This window comes from Odocoileus virginianus, chromosome 9 (genome assembly GCF_023699985.2).
Source record: "Odocoileus virginianus isolate 20LAN1187 ecotype Illinois chromosome 9, Ovbor_1.2, whole genome shotgun sequence".
Taxonomy (NCBI): Eukaryota; Metazoa; Chordata; class Mammalia; order Artiodactyla; family Cervidae; genus Odocoileus; species Odocoileus virginianus.
The window spans coordinates 35,130,034-35,142,040 of NC_069682.1; the positions used below are offsets into that span (position 1 = coordinate 35,130,034).

The following is a 12,007-nucleotide window of genomic DNA, read 5'->3' on the forward strand; positions in this document are numbered from 1 at the left end:
ACCCGGGAGCCAGGCTTGCTCAGAACCTCAGGGTGGGTCCTGCTGGACTTCAGGGGAAGCTTAGGGGGCCACAAGTACACTGGACACACAGGGCTGCTCTGGAAGGGAAGGTTAGACAAAGGAAGAAACGCTTCAGGAGGGTCCTGCATTTAAAACTCTTTTTCTGTCAATCACTTATATTTCAATTTTTTAAAATTTTTAAATAAATAAATCAGACACTTTTTTTCTGCTAAAATTTCACAGTTTCAGCCGTGTTGCACCCCAGCCCACAGACCGGGGGATGTCAACTTCAGTTGTACATCAGAATCCCATGGAGCTGTGAAACGTAGGGTACGAGGCCCACCCCCCAAGACCGGCTGAATCAGACCCTCCCACACAGTGATGCTCAAGGCATGCTCCTGAAGCAGGAACGCGTTAGAAATGCAAACGCCCACGGAGACCTCCTGGATTCTGGAGCTGCTCCCAGCAATCTCTGTCATAATTGTTCTGAGAAGCCCTCCCGGTGACTGATGCATGCTCAAATGCAAGGCCCCCTCCTGTGGTTAGAAATTTGCATTCCTCACGGGTTCACAGGTGGTACAGACACTGATGTTCTGGGAACCATCACTGTCTAACTGTCTAATCGGCAGACCCAGCTCTGAGAGGTGGGGATTAAAAACTACCCAGATGAGTGACTCTGACCCAGGTGAGGGTTAATAAATGCTTCCATGGACTGTAATCATTGAACATGGCAGGAGACCCACATTACATTACAGGTGAGTACATTACAGGAAGAGAAATGAAATTTGTTCTGAGGGCTTCTTCTCATCCAGTGAAACTGTAATTTGGGGTTCTCGGTGTGGTAGGACTTACTTTCTAGGGGCCCACCCCAGTTTCTTCTGGCAAGATAGGAATTGGAGAGGTTTCTGGAAGAACACTTTGTACAAAAGCCTCTACTGGGGGGAAAGCCTGGTTTTATCCTCAAAGGTTAATCTTTGGTCCATGATGGATATGGAAGCAAGGGTGGGGAAACTGAAGAATAAAGGGGATGGAGAAAAAGAGATGTGGGGCTGGGCACGAGCCAGTCACAGGCCGGCAGAGAGAGAGCTAGGGGGCGGGGAGGCGGGGGGAGGAGATACATCTTCTTTCCAAGTAGAACTGACTCTTTTTGAAAAAAAAAAATTGAGCCCCAAGAAGGGTTGTGCAAGAATAGAGGGAGGAATGGAGAGGCTGACCTGCAAAGCAGGAAAGAAAAGGATTGAAGTGAGTCCAGAGGGATCTGAAAGGACTGAGGAGGCGGGGAGGCCAGCTGGGCAGGGGGAGGGGTCAGTGGCAGAGGACTGAAGCTTCTGGTTCTCAGACTAATGGACACGGGTGGAGGGGGAGGAAGGAGAGGGTGGGACGAGTGCAGAGAGTAACTTGGAAGCATATATACGACCATGTGTAAAACAGATAACCAATGGGAATCTATTTGAATCAAGGAACTCAAACCGGGGCTCTGTAACAACCTAGAGTGGTGGGAAGGGGTGGGAGGTGGGAGGGAGGTTGAAGAGGGAGGGGATACGTGTATACCTGTGGCTGACTCATGTTGATGTATAGTGGAGGCCAACACAATATTGTGAAGCAATTTTCCTTCAATTAAAAATGAATAAGTTTGGGGGGAAAAAGCTTCCTGTTCTAAGAAGGCAAACCACAGGCTGGCAGGAAATAAGTTACCACACATAGACCTTAGGAAAAAACTTGCATTTAGAATATGGAAAGTAGTTGCACAGCTCACTGGTAGGAAGGTAGACAACTCAATGGAAAAAAAAAAAAAATGGGCAAAAGACATGAGTAGACACTTCACAAAGGATACACAGATGGCTGACAAGCCCATGAAAAGATGCTCGGCATGACTAGTCATCTGGGAAATGCAAAATAAAACCACAGCCAAATACCATGTAATACCCACAAATATGGCTAAAATTAAGAACTTGCAATACCAAGTGTTGGCAGAAGGGAGAGCATCTGGAATTCTCATATTCTGCTGGCAGAAACTGAAAATTGAACAACCACTTGGAGAAATTCTGGAGTTCCTTTTAACATTAAACATATACCTACCCTGTGTCCCAGTAAATCCCCTCAGATCTTTCCCAGAGTGCAATTAAAACAAATACCCACAACAAGACTTGTGGTTATATTTACATATATCACCCCCGAAAAGTCTTTGCAAGTGCCAAGGAAGAAAAACCTTCCTCTACCTTCTTAGCTTTGTGACTGGGGCCTGTAAATTAAGCTGTAAAAGACATGGCAGCAAGAGAAAAAGCAGAGCTTATTTATTCATCCATGCAAGAGTCCTCAATGACAAGAGTAGTTCTCAGAATCTGGGCCTTATCTACTTACACACCTCACTTAGTAGGGGAAGTGGAAGAGGAGGAAAAAGACTTCTATAGGAAGAAGAAGCAGGTTTCTTTAGAAAAGACAAATGGATTTTAGGAAAACAAACTGACCATGAGAACATTTGTGATGGTGTTTGTTCATGCAGGTCCTTCCATTTTCTTCATGCACTGTGAAACTCTCCCAAGAGGGCAATCTTGGTCTCTCTCCTGCCCCAAAGAGGAAATTTATGGTCATCCTCATTTCTCAGAAATTTCTCCTTTTAGTCAGATAAAGGAAGCTCCAAGAAGACTTCTTTCTGCATCTGTTGAATCTCAAATATCTTCAGTACAAAATAATCTTATATCAACTCTGGGGCTCTGAGCGGGTCTCACACAGGGATGCACAGAAAAGTGATAATAGTGGTTATGCGTTTGTAGGGCAGGAAATGGAGGCAGGTGGAAACTGAGAGGCTGGGGACAGGAATAAAAGGAAAATATTTGGGGCACATTTTTAATTTCTTTTAAATTCTAGAAAGATATGAATGTGTTGCCCATTCAGAAAAATTTAAGGTCTGTTTCTGATCCTTTTAAGGATAAGTTTCAACTCCCTCTTTTAAAAAGATGGATTTTTGCCTCATTAGCAAGGCCTAATAGGATCCAGCCCTGAGGGAGGTGCAAAGATTTTATCATCATTTGCTGCAACTTCTACTGGGAAAGGTTATAAGAATCAGGTCACCCTTTCCACTTCGCCGGGAAGGACACTTTCAGCAATGTCTTAGCTATCAGCCCCAGAACTCTCCCTCATTGTCCCTCCTGGTCTCCAGGAACACAAGGCCAGCTGGAGAGGACTGGGGTGGGCTGGTGGTGGGTCTCCAAGAGCCAGCCGACAATGGAAACCATCCCCCTTCAAGCAGATGTCAGCTTATTCCTTGCGCTTTGCACATGGGTAAAAGGACAGGTGAAACTCTGACAAACATCTGCTTCTTGTCCTGATATTCTGACTCCCTGCCCTTAAAAGAATCAAGGTACTGTCCAGCTCAGAGAGGGAACTGTTCTCGATCTGAAGAAGACCCCAAAATAAGAATGCAATGTCAAATCAAGGTTTTTAGATAGAGTTGATGACAGGGTCTTACATGCCCTGAAAATTTTAAATACAAACCAGATAGGAAAAGAAAGGATCAAGGTTCTGATTCTGGGGACACATCTCATTTCCAGAACACGCCAAGCCCACTCCCATCCAGAGGGCATTGAAATAGCCATGCCCTCTACCTAGACCCCTCATCTCACCATCTTGTCACGTTGCACCTGCATCTCATCCTGAGCTCATCCATTTAAATGCACCTCCCACAAAATACACCTCAGATCACCCTAAATATATAAGTCCACCCAAGCAGTCTCTAACATCCCTTTCATCATTTTACTCTCTTCAGAGTCCATGCGCATGCATGCGTGTTAAGTTGCTTCAGTTGTCTCCGACTCTTTGCAACTCCATGCACTGTAGCCTGGCTCTGTCCATGGGATTCTCCAGGCAAATACTGGAGTGCATTGCTATACTCTCCTCCAGCGGACCTTCCCCACCCAGGATTGAACCCAGTTCTCTTATGTCTCCTGCATTGGCAGGCAGGCAGGTTCTTAACCACTAGCGCCAACTTCAGAGTCCTTACCACCCTCAAATTCTTTCTTATATGTTCATCATCTATTTCCCAATAAAAATGTCTCCAATGGTGAAGCCAAAATTGGCTCCTTCTTCCCCTTCCCCAATGTTTCCAGCAAGTGCCTAGCACATAGTGAGTGCTCAGTATGTGCTCAATGGATGGATGAATAAATGAGTAAAGTTCAACTTGAGATGTCTGCGAAATATCCAAGGAGCGATGTCAAATGAGAACTGTCTAAGGTCTACTGTACAGCACAGAGAACTATATTCAATATCTTATGATAAACCATAATGGAAAAGAATATGAAAAAAAGGTGTATATGTGTATAACTGAAGCACTTTGCTGTACCGCAGAAATTAAAACAACATTGTACATCAACTGTACTTCAACTAAAATTAATTTCTATAAGTATAGTTATATTGAAATAAAGTTTTCAAAAGTAAAAAAAATTAATTTTAAAACACCAAGAGAATGAGCCAAAAAAATAAAGCTGTCAAGTGTGGGCATCTTTATAACAAATTCCTTCTTTAAATCTATAGGGATCAGTGAACCACCTGAAGAAAGACTTAATGAAAGAAAGGGTCTGAGCTCCTAGGAACCCAGGCTTTCCAGGGTGAGTAGAGAAAGGGGAGAAAGTTAAGAAGAGTGAGAAGAGTCTGGCGAGGCAGAAGGAAAACCAGGAGAAGCCAGGGTTGTGGAGGCTGAGAGACAAGAGTGTTTGGAAGAGAAGGAGTGGCCGCCCATGTGGAATGTGACCGCAGGCAGCACGGAAGCAGTGAGGATCTGGGCGAGGCAGGTCCAGCGTGGCGATGGGCAGAAACCAGCTAGGAATGGACAGACGCACGAATGGGCCGGGGGAGGAGTTAAAGCCTGAGCATCAGAGACTCTATGCAGAAGGTCGGCTGCGTCGATCGGTAGAAAAACTGGGTGTAGTTGTAGGCAGACATGGATCCAGGGAAGATCCTCTTCTGCTTAATATTTTATTATGAAAACTGTCAAACCTGCAAAAAGTTGAAAGAAGAGTATAACACACACCTCTTCACCCTTCACCTAAATTCATCATTTGTTAACATTCTGCCTCATTTACTACCTCCCCCCCCGACACACACACACATAGTCATTTTGGGGTACAGATACTCCTAAATTATGCAGTGTGCTTTCCTAGGAACAAGACCATTCTCTTCCATGAGCTCAATGCCACATCCCACTCAGAGAAACGGGCCAGTGAATCAATAATGTCATCCCGCGCACAGACCATGTGGACATGCCCCAGCAACAGACACATTCTTTACACTTGCTTTTTTCCCCATCCTGTAGCCAATCGGGGTTCACGCATTCCCTTTGGTTGTCACGTCTCTGGTCTTTCCTTTAATCAGAAACAATCCTTGGTTGTTTTCTTTTTTGTCTTTCACGGCACTGACACGCTTGAAGGGTCCGGGTCTGTTGTCACGTAGCTCGTCCCAAATACTGGGGACTTTGTTGATTGTTTCCTCATGACTGGACTCAGGTTAAACATTTTTTGGCAGGATTACCACATAGATGATGTGAACTTCTCAAGGGACAGATTTTAAAGATGGAAAAAAAAATACTCCACCTACTTGAATGATGTAAACGATTCAGTAGATCAGGGACGATGCTGGGGAGGGGCAGGATTGAAGCAATGAAGGAGGTCATGATGTCTTTGAATTTGCTGGGCAAGGGTCGGGTGGGGGGTGGTTGTGTCATGGGGTCCCAGAATGTAAATCGAATGAAGGGATTGACATAAGCACTTGAGAAAATTCAACATCCATCTATAATTAAAAAAAAAAAAACTCTCAGAAAAATAGAAATAGAGAGGAAATGACTCAACTTAACCCTAACCCTGGCTGCTGAGCCAGCCAACAATTTCTGCACCCTCTTCACCTCTGAGGGTTTCTCTCCCTTTACTGTTTCACATGAGCTGGGATTCAGGAAGGAGCCGAGACTAATACCTGTGCTCAGCCTACCCTCAACTCAGAAGGCAGGCACTAGAATTTTACTCTCTGTTCAAACCTAAAACCCAAATTCTCTCCTTGACCACTGGCCCCTTCACACAAGGCTTGTTTACAACCAGCCAGCCAGTCTCCTCCTCCCAGCCTCTCAGGTTGCAACTGTGCCTTCTTTTTCATGAATCTGCACCTGATTCTTACTGTTCATTTAATCACATCTCACTGCATGGCAGAGTGGGTGGTTTATCCCTCTGTTAGGAGGTAGGGCAGAGTCTGGAAAATTCACTTTGAAGTGCAACCTGCCTGCCTTAGATTAACGTTGCCTCAGTTCAGTTCAGTTCAGTCACTCAGTCATGTCCAACTCTTTGAGACCCCATGGACTGCAGCACACCAGGCCTCCCTGTCCATCACCAACTCCCGGAGTTTACTCAAACTCATGTCCATTGAGTCGGTGATGCCATCCAATCATCTCATCCTCTGCAGTCCCCTTCTCCTCCTGCCTTCAATCTTTCCCGCATCAGGGTCTTTTCAAATGAGTCAGTTCTTCGCATCAGGTGACCAAAGTATTGGAGTTTCAGCTTTAGCATCAGTCCTTCCAATGAATATTCAGGACTGATTTCCTTTAGAATGGACTGGTTGGCTCTCCTTGCAGTCCAAGGGACTCTCAAGAGTCTTCTCCAACACCACAATTCAGATGTCACAGTTTTTACATTATGCAAGTAATATTTGGATGCATTCTTTTCATAAACATTAAGCCCTTATGAAAGATTCCCCCTTTACTCACCATTCCCAATACAGGCAGCCCTTGAAGATACTGCAGACTTGGTCCCAGACCACAGCAATAAAGCAGGTCACACTAATTCTTTTGGTTTCCCAGGGCACATAAAGATGTTCACACTGTCTATTAAGTGTGTGATAGCATTATGTCCAAAAGACAATGTATATACCTTAATTATAAAGTACTTTCCTTTTCACTCAGGCCTGTGATGCTGGCAGGATGGGCAAGTGTCACAGTCTTCATACTGCCAGGAAGCTCCGTAGTCACTAACAAGTCCAGAAGTGGCGTGATAAAAAGTACAAGAAAGCCCATGTGGGCACGGCACTGAAGGCCAACCCTTTCGGAGGCGCGTCTCATGTCAAGGGAATTGTGCTCGGAAAAGCAGGGGTTGAAACCAAACAGCCAGATTCTGCAATCAGGAAGTGTGCCAGGGTTCAGCTAATCAAGAATGGTTTAAAAAAAAAAAATCACAGCCTTTGTACTCAATGATGGTTGCTTAAATTTTATTGAAGAAAATGATGAAGTTCTGGTTGCTGGCTTTGGTCACAAAGAGCATGCTATTGGCGACATTCCTGGAGTCCACTTTAAGGTTATCAAAGTAGCCAATGTATCTGTTTTGACCTTATACAAAAGTAAGAAGGAAAGACCAAGCTCATACATTCTGATGATGAAAGCACAATAGTAATAGATTTTCATATACACGTGGTGCAGTCTCCCGAAAAAAGTTCTTTGTTGATAAAAAATGATAACCATCATCTGAGCCTTCAAGGAGTCATAATCTTTTGCAGTACTAACACTGAAGATCACCACTCACAGATCACCATCACAAACATGATAATAATGAAAAATTCTGAAATATTGGAAGAATTACCCAAATGTGACAGAGACATGAGGTGAGCAAATGCTGCTGAGAAAGTGGCACCAACAGACATGTTCAACGTGGGGTTGGCACAAATGCCGAATTTGTAAAAAAAAAAAAAAAGCAATGCCTGCAAAGCACAAAAAGTGATGTGCAACCAAACAAGGTGTCTGTACCAGACAGATGTGTCTCCACTCCCGTTTTTATACATTTTCACATGTATTCACAAGCCCATAGGACACATAAAATGTTGTTTTATTGTGGGTTGTTTGCTTTTTTTTTCCGTTTTTTTTTTACATTTAACACATAAGAACACTGCATCTTTTCAGTTCTGAGTCTCAGCCACTTTTCTATGTTAGGTCTTATAAATTTCTCATCTTAATTTTTTTACTCTTACCTGGATTTTATACTGTGGACATAATATGTTTATATAGTCATTCTTCGATTAATAAATATTTAGGTTCTTTCCTGTTTGTTTTGCAAGCAGCACAGCTGAGCATCACAGCCCAGGGTCTGTGGTTCTGTGCCCCGGGCTGGGGGTAAACACTGAGAAACTTCTATAGCAATTTGGTAGAGTGATGCTATGTCAAATCTCACAATAAAAATCATGGGCTTGTATTTTGTAAGCCTTTTGTGTTTTAAAAACTTTATTCCTCTAGTAATTCATTTCTACTGTAAGAGTAAAATGTATTAGTTTGTGACAGGTTGGAAATAAAGGCTGGAGCTTGCTCAGGATCACGGAGAAATAGTGCTTTTGTGAACAGCCTCACACACCCACAATGTCACACTTCTGCAGATTCAAAGAAGTGATTCTCTTGGTTAGAGGATGTGGACATTTTTGTATTAGAATAGACTGTGTCAATTTGCCCCTCAAAGGGGCTAAGACAGCCTCCCCCCACCTCCACACACCCACAGCAATCACTAGTATTTTCTTTTCTTTTGGCCATCCTGTGCAGGATCTTAGGTTCCCCACCACGGACGGAACCTGGGCCCTTGGCAGTAAGAGCACAGAGTTCTAACCACTGGACCACCAGAGAATTCCCACAGTTGAACTTTTAACTCACATGTTCCTGAAAACCAGGAAGGTAGAACTTCTTTTTATATGTTCTTTGTCTCTTTCCATTTCTTGGAGCCCAGAAAGTCAGCCAGGCCCTGGACTGTCACAACCCTTTTTTCACCTGTCTGCTTTGAAGTCCTAGGTGGTCCCAGGAGGTGGGCCAGACCAGGATGATTCCCTGTTTGTGCAAGGAGGCAGGGCTGCACCCGGGGCCCACAACAAACCACAGACAGCTGATGGCAAAGCCCAGGTCTCCCAGCCCAGAATTCTCACTCCAGACTCAGAAGGAAAGCCCAGGCCCAGGAGTTCAGCAGAACAGGCTGGGAACGCAGGTGGGGCTGCGAGGAGTCAGAATAAGAAGCCAGAACTAATTCTAACCCTAAACTCTGTCTCCCTTCCCCATGCCCCCCACCCCGCCCCCCGCCCAGGGATCACTGCCCGTACAAAGCCCTTGCCCTTGAATCCTTGCAACAAGGTCGACTTCTGAGGGAACCCAAACTAAGGACCTTCCCAGCTCTCTCAGGAGTTAGTAAGATCAGGTGAAGCTTGTAAACAAAGGTTAAGGTTAACCTCTTGGCACGACCCCATGTGCTGCACAAATGGAGCTCCTAGTCAGTGTGACTCTGGTGTCCTCCAGCTTTCAGACCCTAGGGGGCTCCCTGGGGGGACTCCAAGAGAGAAGGGACGGGAACTGTAAAAGGCAGTCATTTTGCAGCTGATTTGGACTCTGCCTGGTTTGAACAGCTCCCCATACAAAAATCACAACTTCCAACTCCACGTGGTGGGGATTCCTTCAAAGACACAGCTCTGCCAATACATACCAGTCAACTAAGGAAAAGTTTTACGTATAGTCTAGCCCATAATGGATATCAAACAGAAGGTGTGACCTTGCTCTCAAAGGCCCACAGAACCCAAGCAGAATATCTAATGATTAGCCAAGCAAGAAGGAAGGGTAGCAAAATCCTGGGAAACCATAAGGAGCCAGAAAACATGGGGGCTGGTCCACAGGACACAGGAGTCCTGATGGCACTCCTAGCAGCCAGGGCTGCAAAACTGGGAATAAAATAAAAAATGATTCTATCAGATTATCACTCACAAAATAGAAGATCCCTAAGTCCACCTTGATAGAAATAGCTACCTGATTAAATAAGTCCATGGAGCAGAAGGGACTGCCCTTTCTTGCTGTGTAAATCTGATCAATATAGGAAGAAAAGGTGAGGAGAGAGGGGAAAACAGAGCAATGTTGAAGACAAGATCTGCTGGCTGATGGAGGCTAGAACCATGGAAAGTTTGAGGAGAAAAGGCACTGGAACAGCCTCCAGGAATCTTTCCTGAGGTGTCTGTTCACAGGGCAGGGGTAAGAAGTGACTAGGACCTCGCAGAAGGAAAGCCCCTTAGGACCACTTGACCAGAGAGCCCAGTGAGTGCACACATGTGTGAGTTCAGTCGTGTCCAACTCTTTGCAACCCCGTGGACTGTAGCCTACCAGGCTCCTCTGTCCATGGGATTCTCCAGGCAAGAACATCGGACTGGTTAGCCATTCCCTTCTCCAGGGGATCTTCCAGACCCAGGAGATCGAGCCCTTGTTTCCTGCGTCTCCTGCACTAGCAGGCGGGTTCTTTAACCAGCTGAGCCACTGGGGGAGCCCAGAGAGCCAGGCATCATTGCACAAGTCAACGTTGTGACCCTGTGGCCTGGGATCCCAGGTTCCATGTCTGCAGTGCCCTGGCCAGGCGCAGGTCCTCCACCCAGTTGTGTGGACCCCACCAACCCTGGGCTGAGGGGCCTTTGGCCAGGTGACTGGTCAACACTCCTCGCGGGTATTCAGGTCTGGACAGACAAGAAACAGTTTGGGAACCTTTGCCAAGGGCAACACAGCAGGGACATAGAACAAGCAGATGCACGTGCGGGGTCCTGGATGTGTTCTTAGAGCCAAGAAGGACTTGAGTGGAAAAGCTGGCGAGGTTCACGCAGGTTCTCGTCTTGGACTCAGGGTGTTAGTGTCAGAGTTAAACTTTGACTTGACCGCTGGCTACATGTTTTTAAGTTTGGGGAGGCTAGGAGAGGAGGATGGGAATCTTTCTGTACTGTCCTTGCAACTTTACTACCAGTACTTCTTGAAATGTAGTTCAAAATGATAAGTTTTTTAAGAAGCAGCAAATGTCCAGTTTGCCATTAAAGTCCATCTTAGGAAAGGAACAATCACCACACCTGTGTTGATGTGAGCGATGCTCAAAATTAGGGCGACGGACCTCAAAATATTCTGCTGTGTGTGGGAGGGAGGTAAGAGCCAAGGTCCCCAGGTTCCGAGGAGGTAAAAATTACAAGATCCCATCTGAACAGGATGACAGAGGATGAGATGGTTGGATGGTATCACTGACTCAATGGACATGAGTTTGAGCAAGCTCCAAGAGATGGTGAAGGACAGGGAAGCCTGGTGTGCTGCAGTCCATGGGGTCGCAAAGAGTCAGACATGACTGAACAACACCAATATGATTAAATTTGGCAGAAAAAAGTGTTCAGTGGCCTGTCCGAGGGCCAGTCACACACTCATAATAGCATTTCACAACTCTGGGGGTCCCAGCTGGGGCTTCCTGGGCTTGTGTGCTGCACTCGCCCAGGCCAGGAGCTGGTTTCCTAGAAAACCACATGCAAATCTGTTTCAAGAGCACATCCTGTCCCCACAGCCTCCATGTGGCTTGTTCAAGCTGGGATCAGGAGCCCTGCTGCAGCCAGGAGCATATGGGGGACATTTGGGGGAATGTGCTTGGGACCAGACCCAATGTGTGGGGGGCCAGAGGACCAGTTCAACGTGAAGTGACCTGGTAGAGCTGGGCTGGGCCCGGCAGAGGCGGGGCTGTCCGGGGAGCCTGTTTGCAGAGAGGAGGGAGCCCCCAGGGCTGCCACGTCTGCTCAGCCCTTTAAGCAAATACCGGGCTGTTTGCAGCCAGGGGAGAAACAAATATTGATGGAGTGAGGAGCAGCACAAGGCCAAGAAGAGTCCTTGGAGGGAGCCCTGAGATCCTCGGGCCACGGAGCTCCCCTCCGCAGGGCCTCAGAGAGGGGCCCTTACACATGTCGCCCTCAAGGCTTTTTGGTTGAGATACTGCTGGGGCACTTGGTGTCAGTGGCCGGGACGGGAGCCACACCAGGGACTCGGAAGGTGTTTGGCAAAGGCGTAGCCCCAAAGGGCCACCTGTTGGTCTATGACGAGTGCCAGGTCTGGAAGATCCTGGTAAATATGATCCTGCTTCAGCGGGTGCTTCATGGGTCCTGGGGCCATGGGTCCTGCCAGCATCCTCGGGGGGCAAGGGGCTTCTTGATATGGGTGCGGGGCTGTCATCAGAGGCCCCCC

At 46.4% G+C, this 12,007-nt stretch overlaps 1 protein-coding gene and 1 pseudogene across 1 annotated transcript in view; one reads left to right on the plus strand and one right to left on the minus strand.

The window, feature by feature from the left end:
* Positions 1-566: 566 nt before the first annotated feature.
* On the plus strand, positions 567-8,330 carry LOC110128259 (small ribosomal subunit protein uS12-like; annotated as a pseudogene).
* SNX5 (sorting nexin 5) overlaps positions 2,272-12,007 on the minus strand; it is a 42,008-nt gene continuing 32,272 nt past the window's right edge. The window contains exon 13 of the mRNA XM_020878937.2: positions 2,272-4,992. Coding sequence (XP_020734596.2) covers positions 4,987-4,992 — 6 coding nt within the window. The 3' untranslated portion in view covers positions 2,272-4,986. The remainder of the gene's footprint in view (positions 4,993-12,007) is intronic.